At 33.4% G+C, this 16,627-nt stretch overlaps 1 protein-coding gene and 1 pseudogene across 1 annotated transcript; both read left to right on the top strand.

Annotated features, from left to right (window-relative positions):
• Nucleotides 1-4,179: 4,179 nt before the first annotated feature.
• Nucleotides 4,180-5,114, top strand: LOC124960692 (olfactory receptor 8K3-like; annotated as a pseudogene).
• A 4,909-nt stretch (nucleotides 5,115-10,023) lies between these two features.
• Nucleotides 10,024-10,965, top strand: LOC124959765 (olfactory receptor 8K3-like). Its single transcript, XM_047518133.1, has one exon. The coding sequence runs from the start codon at nucleotides 10,024-10,026 to the stop codon at nucleotides 10,963-10,965; it is 942 nt and encodes a 313-aa protein (XP_047374089.1).
• The last annotated feature ends 5,662 nt before the right edge of the window (nucleotides 10,966-16,627 follow it).

Here is a 16,627-nt window from a genome sequence, read left to right as displayed (position 1 = left end):
AATTTTGGGTATACTCAGAATGTTTCCAAAAAAACCTGTTTCATTACTATTAGAAGAAGGTGTTATAATTTTTCAATTCCACAGACTCCAAGAAACACATTTAAAACATTCTTGATGAAGAGAATATCAAAATTGAAAATTTCATTAAATATAACTAAAATACACTGCAAAAACTCTCCATGTCCACCCCAATTTTGATTCAGCTGGCTTGAATGGTTGTTTATGCTAAACATTTAAGGGAAAAATAGATAGCAATTCTCCAGAAACACTTCGAGAACTCTAAAAGATATTATGTGTTCTGAGTTTCTGAAAAGCACTTGCCTGATGTTAAAGACTGTAAAAGGCCTTGTGTATGTGAAAATTTTTAAGAAAATGTTATCTGATAAGTCCAGCAATGTGTACTGACAGTAACATACCAGGAGAGAATTAAGGAACTTAAGTTTGCTTTAACATTTAAAGTTAAATGGCTTTAACCATATTAAGAAACTAAATAGACATCTGTATGACATCTCAATAAACACACAAAAAATGGTTAAGTTCTGAAATGCATTAATAACAATAAATTTCTCAAAGCAATATTAAAATAGAAGTTTCTAATACTAATAATATTATCCTTTTTCCTTCTCTCCTTATTTTTTATTTAAAATTTTATTATATTGCATAGCTTATTCTTCCTTGAGGGGTACCTTGTATTCTTTAATTTTGGTAGAAAAATCTTCTCAGAAAACAGAATTCAATCAAAGATTATTTTCCTAAATTGATATTTATAAGTTTAAATAATCTTTTAAAAACACATCATCAAGAGTACCTCTTTTCATCATATATTCTTATTGCAATTTTTCTGCTTTTGATTGGAAGACTCTCTACACTATCTTCACATGATTCCTTCTTTAAAGGTCAAAAAGTTAAATTGGTTACTGAAACAGATTATATGTATATATTCTCTTCATACAAATGGGCTGTGTGTATGTGTGTGTATAATTGTGTATGATTCAGCACAGAAAAGATCCTTAAACAAAACCAAAAATCAAAAAGATTGATACACTTATTTATTAAGCTTTCTAATATTTATAGAATGGAAATGACCACAAATATTAAAAAAAAACATGCCACAGTTGGAGAAAATAGATACAATTGTGCAAATATACAAGTAATACGTGAAAAAACTGTAGAAAAGTGGACAATGGATATATATAGAAAAATCATAAAATTAGAAATATTATGATTTATGTTTATACTTCAATAATAATTTGAAAAAGTAAATATAAATATATGTGAAACACAGTCTTGTAAAATAGAAAAAGTGTTAAGTTATAGGGTTATCAGGTCATGGTAGAAATGTGGAATAAAAGAAACACCCCCACTGTTCTAGTGGGAGTACAAATTTTTTAGCCATTTTTTGAAAAGAATTTGCAACTAATAAGGTAGAATATCCTGAAAAATCAAGGGACATTTTTTATCTACATAGAATTACATGGATTAGTTCAACCTCATTTATCAGAGTGAACAAAACATTTTTCAGAATAGGACCATCAAGTTCTTAAACGTTAATTTCAATGATTTGCAAATCTATACTATATATTTTTAAGGACTACATCAATTTAATGTCCACTTTCAAATGAATGACAAATGAGAAATAGGATTTGCCTCTGGTAAAGAAGAATCACAATTAAGGGATCATAATTAAGAGGGACATAAAAAATGTACAAAGCTTCAATTTTATAAAATATAAGTTTTATTATAAAAATGTATCAAGTTGAGTGCAGTGGCACATGCCAGTAATCCCATTAGCTCAGGAGGCTGAGGCAGGAGGACTGAGGGTATGCAGGAAGACTTCCCAACTTAGTGAGACCCTAAGGAACTCAGGGAGACAATGTCTCTAAAAAATTAAAAAAGGACTGGGGATGTGGGTCAGTGGTTAAGTGCCCCTGGGTTCAATCTCTGGTAGCCCCCTCAAAAAAATAATTTTTACCTGATGGAAAATTTGATACTTACCACTTTAGTTTTTAATTTTCTTGATTACAAACTAAGTCAAACTAAAATATTTTAAAGAAAGCTTTCCATTGTTTCTTGTTGGATTTATTGAATAATGAATGTATCACACAAATGATGTAGTTTGATACACTTTAGGATTCATCTACTGTTAGAAGGTACATCTGTGGAGCAGAGTAGGACTGAGGTAACAACAACAAATTCAACAATATTTTATGTTTCTTAAAGGTACAATATGTGTAATCAGTTTTATAATTAATGTTATAAATTGCAGAATATGATTTCCTTATAATTCACTTTCATTCTCATCACTGCAACTTAAACTTTAAACTGTACCATTTTCATTTATTTTTCTCCTTATTTAGAAATCTTTGCTGCTCACAATATTTTATACCCATAATTATTATCTAAACTCCCAGGCTCTGCCCCTGTTTTTGTGCTATACTATTCAATTCCTTGGTTATTAGAGATATTTGGATATGTTTCTTTCTTCTACATGTGTTTTTCTGCATTATGGAATAAATAATTAACAGCAGGAGGAATTTCTCATGGACATGATGCACAAGATGATTTCAGATCACATCCAGGAATACAAAACTATGCTATTATTGTTGACTTTATTCTTCTCTATGACATTGTCCAGCATCATAAAAGTTTTGTACAATGCAGAGTTTTATAAAATTTATTGTAAAAATATTTCAACCTCTATTTCCTCCATATAATATATGAACTTTTGAGGCTTTGTTGTATGAAACCAATGGCATTGAATGCTCTTTTTCCTAATTTGCTCTGATTTCTTCATATTTCTCTAGACTATTGCATATAACATATATCAGATTTGTTCCCTATAAATAAAGGTATTTCAATTATAATGACAATGTCCCAGGGAAAGGTTAACATTTTAAATCAACTTAAGTCAAGGAAACTTACACAAAATATTACTGAAGTACTTGCAACACTTAGAAGATGAGTAATCCAAAACTGAAGCTCCATTTGTCCAATTGTGTCAAGTGTGACCACGAGGGAAGACAGGGCACAGAACTGGAATAGCTTGCATGTTTTCATCTTTCCCACCTCTTCCTCAGGCATCCATCATTTTAACCCTGATCAAGTGAGGTCTGTGTACTGAAGAATGTTTTTTCACATGTACATGAAAATGTTCCTCCTTCAGGTACTTGTAACCACCTGAAAAAATAAAATAAAACCAAAAATCTATGTATACATGGTTGTTGAGAGCCATTTACAGATAGCGTGGACAAACTGAATCAGTAAATCATCATTCATTCTTTCCAACATAACTCAAAGAACATTTTGGTTTTGAATATGAGAATAGAGTTTCTGTTAAATTATTTGCACAAAGTAAACTATATATACTATGACAATGTGGAACATAATCAATATTTGCATATGTACATATTTATTCTGATTGTGTTTTCATACAAAGACAATTTCCAAAGTAATTTGTCACAGCTCTCCACTCATACATCTACCAAGTTTATAATCATCTATCTACAGTTTCATCACTACCACCTGTGCCAATATGGTATTTATGCGATTATATCCTACAGTAGGAAAATGTTTGCATTCTTGAAATTTATTGTTAAAAAAAATTATGTGACTGGTATATATATAATTTTATTAAGTTAATAAATAAAGGTTTACATGTCATTATAGTTAAATAAATAACAACCACAATACTTTTGGAAAAATATAAAAGTAGGACAACCATTCATCTAACAAAAAAAATTTTATATATCCATGTACCTGCATTTGTATCATTGTCTGCTTCTTTATTTGTTGGATTTCTCAACCTTGGAACAATTTTATGATGTGCTTATTGAAATGGACTGAATGTGGTATACAGAAGGTTGGTTAGCAGCTTATCTGACTTCTACAAATTAGATTACAATAGCAATCCACCTCTCAATTGTGACAATGAAAGTATCTCTAAACTGAAAAATACTCTTTGGTAAATCAAATCACCCAAGATAAGAGCAACTGTACTAGGTTTATCGCTGATTTTTATATTTTTATTTGTGAAAAGTATTTAATTTTAAATATTCTAAATTTGAAAGTTTGAATGTATCTTATTTATACTAGCCTTGCATAATACAAGTTCCCAATGCAGTAAATCTATTGACTTTGCTACTATGTCTAAAGCCAAAATAGGCTTTAGAGTACAAATGAATGGAAGAAAACAACCTCACAGTGGTACAAGAATTCATTCTGAAGGGGATCACCTCACAATCTGAGCTGCAGGCTCCACTGTTTGGGCTCTTCCTCATCATCTACATGAGCACACTGGTGGGAAACTTGGGCATGGTCATCCTCACCAAGGTGGACCACAGCCTGCAAACACCCATGTACTTTTTCCTGAGACACCTGGCTCTCAGTGACCTTGGTTATTCTACAGTCGTGGGTCCCAAAATGTTGGTCAATTTTGTGGTGGATCAAAATGTAATCTCCTATTATTTTAGTGCTACTCAGCTAGCTTTCTTTTTGTGTTCATTACTTCTGAACTTTATATGTTGTCAGTGATGACCTATGACCGCTATGTGGCCATCTGTAACCCTCTCCTCTACACTGTCATCATGTCACAGAGGGTGTGTCAGTTCTTGGTGGCAATCTCCTATCTGTATGGTACATTTGTGTCACTCCTAATCACCGTAAAGATTTTTACTTTGCCCTTCTGTGGATACATCAGTCATTTCTACTGTGACAGTCTCCCCTTGTTATCTTTGCTCTGCTCGAACACCCATGAAATTGAAGTGATAATTCTGATCTTGGCAGCTTTTCATCTGCTTTCCTCTCTTCTGATCGTCCTGGTGTCCTACCTGCTCATCCTCATAGCCATTCTCAGGATGAAGTCAGCTGAGGGCAGGCACAAGGCTTTCTCCACCTGTGGATCCCACCTGACTGTGGTCACTGTGTTCTATGGGACTTTGATATTTATGTATGTGCAACCCAAGTCCAGTCACTCCTTGGACACTGATAAAGTGGCTTCCATATTTTACACCCTTGTCATCCCCATGTTGAATCCCTTGATCTACAGTTTGAGGAACAAAGATGTAAAGCATGCTCTAGAGAGGACATGGAAAAAGAGATGGAATATTTTTCCTTAAAACCTGCATACAATTTGAGCCATAGAAACCACAGAAAAATCTGCATGGTTTTCCTCCAGAATGTGTAGAATGCAGAATGGTGCTCAACATATATTTAAAGATTGGTCTTCTTAGCACTAGTCAAATATCTCAATATTATAAATATGTAAGTGAACAAAAAGACAAAATATGTTGCTTTACTTGATTTCAAGAAATCAATTAAATGTAAATAATATATCAGTAAATATTATAGTAAATTAATGTATGTTTAAAGTCTTCAGATTCAAATTGCAGCTAGAATGGTATGCAGTATGGGAATGAAAAGTTATATACATATATATATGGAAAATTACTTGAGATTTTTTATTGTTGTTATTGTCTGGTGTATTATAATAATCTTTTCAGTGTCCACATGTGTGTGTGTTAGTTTCTTTTGTGTGTGTGTAACAAAACTTTTCATTTTAAGCTTTAAATACTTCAGTAATTGGTATCAAAATCAACATTTATTTTAATTTATTGCAAAATGTTTAACATAATATCTATTTTCCTAAAATATTTCAAATGTATAATACAGCACTTTTAAATATATGCACAATTTTTTATAAGAGATCTCCAGGGCATATTTGGTTTGAATAATTGAGATTTTCTATTGATTGTGAGCTCCTCATTTTTCCCAATTTGTATTCCTTTTAATTATAATGCTACTTTCTGATTCTACTTGAGTATTTTGGATACTTTATTAAAATCCTTAATGCAGTATCTCTCCTTTTGTACCTGGTTTATTTGATGTAGTATCATTACTTCAGGTATAGCTATGTTATATTGATTTAAAGTCTCTTCAGTGTCTTTTTAATAGTCTAGTGCATCTATGTATCACATTTTACATATTCATTTATAATTGAATGGATAGATTGGTACCACACCCTGGTTAGTTTTAATTACATTGTAATGAACTTGAGATTACTAGCAGATCTCTGAGATTCTCATACCAGTGCATTTTGACAAAACCTTGAAGTTGTTTATTTGTTCTTATACTCTGTTAATAAATAAATAAAGCCACAGTTGAATATAAATTGTCCCTGACAATTAGCAGATAACTTCCACAAATTTCATTCAGGTCTCAAATGCTTTGAGGCTAATCTGCTAGGTGCTTGGCATCTCCTCAGGGAGAATCTCAAATGTGAAAAAACATCCATAAATTTTCCTCACAAATGCAATGTCAACAATCACATGGGAGAATCAAGAGAAGGCATTTATTGCAGGTAACAAACACAGAAGGTCTCACATTGTGCCATATGCTACTTGTACCTACAGAAATAATTCCATTTGCTCTGGCTTTGCCATTGAATGTAAGAGAACAGAGCTTATTCAGTTCTGTGCTTTCTACAGTTCCCTAAATCCTGAGCAGCTATAAGACCACTCTCCTAATCTCTGCAAGCTAATTTTTAAAATATTTTCAAATGAGTAGAGAAGGTAAAAATCTTTGAAACATATATTTTGTGTGTGTGTGTTTTAGAAAATATTTAATTTTGCGTACATATATAATTTTACATATGAGGACAGCCAAAAGTGGAAGGAGGTGAAGCATTAAGGGATGCCAGTTTCTTTAATGGTAGAATTTGAAACTGTAAAGACTCAGTCTTTCATTTTGATAATCTTCCAAACATTTGTTATTTAGTGACTAGGCTCTTTTTGTAATCCTCTTATAATAATTTAAATTATATGGATTATGAATATATATGTGTATATATATATATATATATATATATATTATACATATGTGATCATTCCTCTTCCCTTGATGAAGAAAAGGTGGTTCCACTTCACACTGATATGTGAAAGGTGAAGATTAGGAGAACTTTCAGTTTCCAGTTTTATAGTGATGGTAAATGTCCCTTTTGCAGTGGAATCTGAAAAGTATTTCTCAGAGAGACACACAAAAAAATAATATACCAGTATTTAATAGATTTTCAAATATGAAATAGAAATTTGATTCTCTTCATTGAAGCTAGTTAAAGGAAAACCATAACTTTTTACCTCATGAAAAATGTTAGTGACCATGTGCACTTTATTTGTAGTTTTTCATGATTAGAAATTAAATCAAACACTAACAAAAAAAAAACAATAAACTTTACATTGTTTCTTATTGTACTTAGGGAATTTCTTGAATGTTGTACTCTGATATTCTTTAACATACTTGTAATTAAAGAAAGGTGTGAGCTTTGGGCATAGCTGATTATCAGTTAGCCACAACCATGCAAGCAGAATTTTAAATTGATTAAATGTCAATTACATATAATCTACTATATATTTAATGCTCTAAAATTTTATGGTCCTGTTTTCTCATAACTCAGTTGCTCACTTACACTGTATTCAACAAATTTTTCACTATAAAATGTGTCATTTCTAAATTTTTTAATGTATAAAATAGCTCTGATCATTTGGCACCAGAGATAATCCCCTTAAATGCCATGCACCTACTTCTATGCTATACTTTTCATTTCTCACCCTACTAGACATACTCTGATACATTGCACTTACTTATGCACATATTTTCTGCACTAATGGTTGTATCATATTTGGAAGATGTCTTATGATCTTATTCCACAAAAGATTTCAAATCACAAGTAGGAATCTGTGTATATCAACTTCACTGTTGTTGATCTTGCCTCTATGGTACTGTGTCATGTAGTTGTTTTATACAATGTAGAACTTTACATTTATTTTTAAAATGTTTCAGTTTATTTCTTTTATCAATTTGTGCCCCCAAAATTTGATGAATCTTCATTATTTAAAATGAATGCTACTAACCTCTTATCTCCCAATTCATTCAAATTTCTTTATACTCCCTCAGTTTCTACCATGTAACATACATCAGTTTTGTTACAGAGAAATAAACCTATCTCAATCATAATGGCAATGCACCATGAGGAAAATTAATATTTTAAGTACATTTATGAAGGTGACTTATACTAAAATGTTGTTGAAGTACTTACGAAAGAGAGAAGGCTGGAAATCTAAACCACAGCACACAGTGTGCACAGTTTCAGTCCTTGAGTATATTTGAGGAGGAGGAGTGAATGGAGATTGGTATAAATAGCATGTATCCATCCTACTTGATCTGTTCCTCATCTATTCACCCTTTTAGCCCTGACAAAGAGATGAAGTCCACAAAAGTGCTTGTCTGCATACGTAAAAGAAACCTCTCTCAGTTTAGGTTGCTGTCAGTGTACATATATATACATATATGTAAGTATATATATATAAAGAAGTAAAAAAATTACATCTCTACATGATCTTTTTTATTATACATGTTATATTTTATTGGTTCATTATAGTTATACATAATAGTGGGGTTCAGTTTGATATAATCATACTGTGAGGAATATAATGTTTTTCCTTTTATTCCCCAGTATTTCTGTTTCCCTCCTCTTGTCCCTCCTCCATGCCCCTCTTCTGTGCTGATCTTCCACTGTTTTTTAATTGGTGCTTTAGATATGCATAAAGTTTAATTCACTGTGGTGTATTCATGTACATGCATAAAATAATATGGTCAATTTCAATCCCCATTTCCTCTCTTTTCCATCCTCCTCTCTCCCCCTCACTCCCCTTCCTCTGCTCCACTGATCTCCCTCCTTTTTTCAAGGAATTTCCCCTTCAACCTGTTTCATTTTCTGATTTCTAACTTTTTAGATGAGAAAAAAACATTTGACCTTTGATGTTCTTAGTCTGCTTTATTTTACCTAACATGATATTCTCCAGTTCTCTCTGTTTACCAGCAAGTTATATAATGTCTTTTTGTAACTAAGCAGAATTCCATTGTGCACATATACCATGTTTCTGTCAGCATTCATCTGTTGATGAGCACTTGGATGGTTCCATAACTTGGCTACTGTGAATTGCACTTATATAAACACTGTTTTGCCTGTCTCACCAGAGTATGATGATTTCACTTTCTTTGTAAATGATATTTGAGAAATATTTTCAGGAGCATGGAGACATGGAATCACTAAATCATAATTCATCTCAATAAAACTTGAAGAACATTTTGATTCTGTACATGATAATAGTTTTTAAAATTATTTGCCTCAAGTAATCTCTATATCCACTAAATGAGTACATCACATAGACTCTATACACATGGACACAAATTTCTTCTAATGATATGGACAATTTCTATTGTGATCTGTTGTAGTTTTCCAATCATATACCTACCTACAGTGTTCAGAATGTCAGCTCTATCACCCATAAGAATATAGATATTACAGGACAATCAACTGAACTATTGAGTTGCATTAATTTTGAAATTTAATAAATAGAAATATTTATTATGTAATTGATATACCCAGACATTTTATAAAGTGTAATTATTAAATATAAACATGTTATTGTAATTATGTAATAAATAAATTTAATAGTACAATAATTACTTATACAACACCCAAAGTTTAAGTAATGCTTAACTTGTCTTATATGTCTATATCTTTATCAATAGCCTTATGTCTTCTTATTACTTTTATCAGAGTTTATCTACCTTGGAACACTTGTATTGCTATTGCTCTTACATTTGAATGGATATTAGATTTAGTAGGATGTTTAGCAGCTTACCAGCCCTGGAACCATGAGATGCTGGTAGCAGTACACTTCCCAATTGTGGCATTCAAAGTACCTACAGATGTTAAAAATGTGCCTTGGTAAGTAAAATCACCCCAGTTGAGAAAAACTGTCCTGTCACTACCTCTCTCTATTTCTATATATTTTTCATTGTTACAATGCATATTGTGTTTATTTTTGAATATTATAAATTTGAAAATTTACATACATATTATTTACATGTTGAATAATAAATGTTCCCATGATGAAAATATTTGAAAACTATTGATTCAGCTATTGTGTCTTTCCAGATAAGACTTTCTAAAGAAAACACTGGATGAAAAATCACAACCTCACAGCTGTGCATGAGTTCATTCTGAAGGGCATCACATTGCGCCCTGAGCTGCAGGCTCCACTGTTTGGGCTCTTCCTCATCATCTACATGAGCACACTGGTGGGAAACTTGGGCATGGTCATCCTCACCATGGTGGACCACAGCCTGCAAACACCCATGTACTTTTTCCTGAGACACCTGGCTCTCAGTGACCTTGGTTATTCTACAGCTGTGGGTCCCAAAATGTTGGTCAATTTTGTGATGGATCAAAATACAATATCCTATTATTTGTGTGCTACTCAGCTAGCTTTCTTTTGTGTGTTCATTACTTCTGAACTTTATATGTTGTCAGTGATGGCCTATGACCGCTATGTGGCCATCTGTAACCCTCTCCTCTACACAGTCATCATGTCACAGAGGGTGTGTCAGTTCTTGGTGGCAATCTCCTATCTCTATGGTACATTTGTGTCACTTCTAATCACCATAAAGATTTTTTCTTTGCCCTTCTGTGGCTACAATGTCATCAGTCATTTCTACTGTGACAGTCTCCCCTTGTTATCTTTGCTCTGCTCAAACACACATGAGATTGAAGTGATAATTCTGATCTTAGCAGCTTTCAATTTGCTTTCCTCTCTTCTGATCGTCCTTGTGTCCTACCTGCTCATCCTCATAGCCATTCTCAGGATGAAGTCAGCTGAGGGCAGGCACAAGGCTTTCTCCACCTGTGGATCCCACCTGACAGTGGTCATAGTGTTCTATGGATCTTTGATATTTATGTACGTACAGCCCAAGTCCAGTCATTCCTTAGACACTGACAAAGTGGCTTCCATATTTTACACCCTGGTCATTCCCATGTTGAATCCCTTGATCTACAGCTTGAGGAACAAAGATGTAAAGTATGCCCTACTAAGCACATGGAAAAAAGTACGCAATATCTTTACTTAAAGGTATATAAAATATGAGTCATTTAAATCAGATTTTGACAACAACCTGGTCTCTTTTCTTCCAGGATGTATAACAAGCAAAAAAATAAAATAAAATAAATTGACTTAACATATACAAGTAGATATTGACCTTTTTGTACTGGTCAAATTTTTAAATGCTTTAAATACACATGTAAATATAATGAATGGCAAAAGAATTTCCCTTCTTAAGCATGAGATATGAATTATAAACATAATAAGTAATTACATTTATGGTAAATTATAATGGATTTCCGATGCTCATCCTATTAGTGTAGGTAGTAGAGTCCCACGCTCTATTAGAGAATGAGTACTGTGTGTGAAAGAGAATTTACAATTTTTTTGTGATATTTCTCAAGCATTGCAATAAACTTTCCACTATCCATATTTTTATTTGTGCGTGTATTTATGTTTTTACATGAACACCCTCATTCCACTTTGATCTTTATGTTTTTGTGGCTCGTGTTAAACTCAATCTTGACTGTGGTAATAGAAGGCTTTGTGTAATCTGATCATTGATGAAAACAGTCATTTGAATATGCTAACCTGTTGCTTTTCCATGTGGGGATCTTAGGCTCCTTCTTTTATTTCATCAGTACCCTGACCTTATAAGTGCTCAAAAGAGTCTATTATCTCAACATCATCAGCTCTGCAGTGGCTCAGAGCTTCAGTGCAGCATCTCATTTTGTCTTAGCATGTACACATATGCAAGTAAATGCACCAGTTAAGACTGATGTCTCAGATTCAACCAAAGACACACCCACGGTTTATTCATTAATTTATTATCCTTACTGTCTGATCTGAATTCCTTTCCTCCTGCTTTGGTTTCATGGATAGGCACTCTTCCTTATCTCACTAAATGCAAGGAATAATATTTTAAAAAGTCTCAATCTATTTCTTAGTATTATTTTGGCACCATATACCTATTAAAATGAAATATGTTTGTAGTCCCTGTATTTTCAATGTTCTGAGTTGGTGTAACCAAAGATTAACTTCTGATTTGTGCTATGTTATATTTCTATTTGGAGTATAGTATGTCATTTTACATCATAAGTACTTGTAATGTTTTTGTATATCATCCATCAGTTTCTTTAAAATTCTCCATGTTACCTTCATTGTTTTATTGTTTAGAACTCATTGCATTTCATTATCATTATGAAATCATAGATGTGTTTTCTTAGTACATCACAATGCATTCAAATTATCAATAGAGTCACTCAAATAAAATAATTTACTAAAATAATAAAGGTATATGCATATTGTCATATAAAGATGAAACTTGCTAAACAGTTCATGCACTTATTTCTTATCAAGGCAAAAATTTTATTCCTAATTGTATACCTATTTGTAAGTTTTGTATATATTCGTATATATACTCAAAATTGAATGTTCTTGAGATTGTATAGTAAGCAGGGATAAAGTGAATATTAACAGTGTATTTTAGATTAGACACATCTTTAAATAATACATGTGAAAATTCTAAAGAGAATGTTATTTGATAAGTCCAGCAATATACTAACAATAATACACCAGGTCAGGATTAAGGAATTTGTTTGCTTCAATATTTAAAATTTAATGTCATTTACCATATGAAGAAGAAACTAAAACAGACACCTTAATACACATAAAAAAGTTTTAATTCTCATATGCATTGTTACAATAACTTTCTCAAAGGAAAATGGAAGTTTCTAAGACTGGTAATATTATCTTTTTTTCCTTCTCTCCTTCTTTTGTATTTAAAATGTTTTTATATTGCATAACTCTTTCTTGAGGGGTGCCTTTTATTCTTTAATTTTGATAGGAAAATCTCAGAAAAGAGAATTCAATCATTATTTTCCTAAATTGATATTTTTATGTTTAACTAATCTTTTAAAAACATATTTTTAGAGTACTTCTTTTCATTATATATTCTTAGTGCAATTTCTCTGCTTTTGATTGGAAGGTTTTCTTCACTATTATTCACATGGTTTCTTCTTTAAATGTCAAAAGTTAAATATGGTCACTGATACTGATTATCTGTATGTATTCTCTGTGTGTGTATGTGTGTGTCTAATTGTGTATGATTCAGCACAGAAAATGTCCTTAAACAAAACCAAAAATCCAAAAAGATTAATCAAAACACTTATTTATTAAAGTTTCTAATATTTATACAATGGAAATAACCACAAATATAAAAAAGTAAACATGCCACAGTTGGAGAAAAAAGATACAATTCTGCAAATGTAGAATTAATAATTAATAGGTCAAAAATTCATAGAAAAGTTGACAAAGGATATACACAAAAGAATCATAAAGTTAAACATATTATGATCTATGCTTATACTTCCAAAATAATTTGAAAAAGCAAAAACATATAAAACACAATCTTGTAAAATGGAAAAAGTGTTAAATTATAGGACTCTCAGGTCATGGTGGAAAGGTGGAGTAAAAGAAACATACCAACTATTCTAGTGGAAATACAAAATTTTTAGCCATTTTGGGAAAAAAATTGCAATCAATAAGGTTGAACAACCTGAAAAATCAAGGAACATTTTTTATTTATGTATAATTACATGGATTAGTTCAACTGCATTTATCAGAGTGAACAAAACATTTTTCAGAATAAGACCTTCAATTTTTTAAACATTAATTTCAATTATTTGCAAATCTATAATATATATTTTTAATGAGTACAACAATTTAATGTCCACTTTCAAATGAATGACAAATTAGTGATAGGATTTGCCTCTGGTAAAGAGTAAAATTTTTTAGTTTTGGGACCATGATTAAGAGGGATGAAAAGTGATGTACAAAATTTCAATTTTATAAAATGTAATTTTTATTAAAAAATAAATCAAGTTGGGTGAGGTGGGACATGCCTGTATTACCATTAGCTTGAGAGGCAGAGTTAGGAGGACTGCGGGTATGAAGACAGCCTTTCCAACTTAGTGAGGCCCTAAGGAACTCAGGGAGACCCTGTCTCTAAAAAATTTAAAAAGGGCGGGGGATATGGGGCAGTGGTTAAGGGTCCCTGGGTTCAATTCCTGGTATCAATAAATGAATAAATAAATAATAAAAATAAATTAAAATTGGACTAGCCTGAATAGGTGAAGTCAATTTTTAACAATTTCAGTTTGAAAATCCAGTATGATATAATAGTGGAATCATGTGGTTATATGGTTAATGCCGGGGCATTTAGGTTTAGTAGATTTCTGTTGGTTAATTAAATTGTATTTTAAAAGCTGGGGAAACAGAGAAGGCAGATGAGAAAAATCTTCCAGTGTCCTCTTCCCAAATTTATACTAATTAGAACAGTCTTTCAAGCCCAAACTATCTTCATAACACCTAAGGAAGCCAGGTGAGGTACCGTAAAGCCCTGGTTCAGTATAATAAAAAGAAATTTAGAAAACCAGGAAGGGAATACTGCCTTGCACTCCCCTTACCCAACTCTTTGCAGTAAAACTTGAAAAGAAATGCTTCCCCTGTGAGAGGGGAACAGAGAATTGAGTCCAGGCCATACACTTGAAACCCAGTTTTAAACAGAACAAGATAAAGCTGAGTGCCAGGAAGAGTCCTTTGATCCCTACTAAAGGTGATACCTGAGGCTCAGCCTCTAGAACTCATAATCCAGGCTACCATGAAACTGCTTCCACCATGCTTCTACTAGCCTTGGACATCAGTGCAGGAAGCAAGACTATCAGCCAATTAGCATGATATAGCACTGAGCACATGCCTTTGTCTTAGAGTTCAGGGCCAGGTCCACTGCAGAAAGAACCAGCATAAGCAGAAATCAAGGGGCTTTACACCCAGAGCAGAGCCCACAGATGAAGCCTCTACAAATCCTGCATCAGGTAGAGAACCGTGTTTGAGTAGAACACAGTTAAGTTTTGCCTGTAATTTTGCCAACCTTAGAGTGTTAGTGGGGCACACCCAGCCCAAGACAACATGCACTGTGAGGGCATGCGACCCAGCTTAGCATTATCCTTGCTGGACAATGGAATGTCTGTACCACCCCTTCCCTTCCCTTTGGCAGCACAGTTATTTTCAGACCAGTGTTGTAGATTGGGTCCATCATCCAGTAGTGAACTGTCCCTCAGTGGGACACTCAAGTTTTGGCCTTCATTGCTGCCAGCTGGGATATGGGCCTCCAGGTGCTCTTAAGACTACGAAGAACCTTGTGGCTATGTGACTCAGGCATGACCCAGATTAGCGTCAGCCTTGTTGACCTAAGGACTGCCTTTACCAACACTATACCCACCTCGGGCAGTAGACCATTGTGCAAGACTCTATTCACTGAGAGAATTTCAGGACACTGAGCAGAGGAATTTGACTCAGATCTCAGGCCAGGATGGAGAAATGAAATGCTGGAATCCCTATCTTCAGACCTGTCTCTTGGGAGAGCTTCTGGAACATTCCTGGTGTTAGGAAGAGAGACACAGACCCAGCATTTCTATTCATGTCAACATCAACCGAGGCTTGAATGTGTTGATTTCAGGCCATGAGCACATCTTCATCAATGGGCACCCCTTAGCAGCCAGGCTTTTGTCCTCTTCCAGTGATCTGCTGACCTTGTTGGGGTGTGGGTTAAGGGTGTGACATAGCTTTGTGTTGTTGAGGAGTACAGGTCTGGCACAGGAGCCTGAGGTGGTCCCTCCATGGAGATTGGACCCAGATCCAAACAGAACACTAGTGTCCAAACACAGGCCAGTGACTGTGGACAAGGCATAAGTGGCTATTCTAGTCACAGGACAGGGCTTCCAGGGATGGGCTACCTAAAAGTACTCTTAGTTCATGTTGAACCACACAACAGTGCAGACTTGGTACAACCTGGGCTTCCATCATCTTCAACAGTTATGCAGGGACAAAAAAGTTCAAGCACTGATCGGTGGGAAACCTGAACACAGGTTGCCATCTAGTGTTGAAGTGTGGTAAGTAACTACAGACTCAAAGAAAATGGGAATACTTCTTTGAATTTCTGGAAAGACAAGCTCAAAGAAAGGTAACAAAGATTAGTACAAATACCCAAGGTTTCAATGTCCAGATGATGTTCCATGATGAGGAATATCAAAAGGTTTTAGGAAATGATGACATCACTAAATGTTCAAAATAAGGTGCCAGAAACAATATATGTAGTAATCAATATGGGAGAAATCCCCGATGGAGTGTTTAAATCAGCTACTTAAGTCAAGGAGCTTCAAGAAAACAAAGAGAAATGAAGAAATATTCCAACATAGAACTTAATGAGAAATAGAAGCAATTTAGAAATATGTAGAAATTCTTGACCAGAAAAATATACTAAGTGAAATTAGTTATAGAAGGCATCAGCAGTAGGATTAGTCAAACTGAAGATACAATTAGTGAGTTTAAAGACAGGTCAATTGATAATAAATACTCCACTGAAGGAGTAAGAGAATAAGCAGTGATGAAGAAAGGTTGTAGAAAATTTTGGATAGCATTAAGAGTGAAAATATTCAGAAAATTGGAATTCAAGAGGGATTACAGGATTCCAAAGAGATTTGAAATTTTATTTAAGGAATAAATTTCAAACTTCAAGAATGATACAAAATTCCAAGTAGAAGAATGTCAAAATTCTCCAGACAGCCAGTTCCCTCCCTAAGAAATATAAACCAACTCTAAAAGGTAAAAGATAAACAGAAGATTTTCAA

This window comes from Sciurus carolinensis, chromosome 11 (genome assembly GCF_902686445.1).
Source record: "Sciurus carolinensis chromosome 11, mSciCar1.2, whole genome shotgun sequence".
NCBI lineage: Eukaryota > Metazoa > Chordata > Mammalia > Rodentia > Sciuridae > Sciurus > Sciurus carolinensis.
This window is presented reverse-complemented; position numbering and strand designations above follow the sequence as displayed.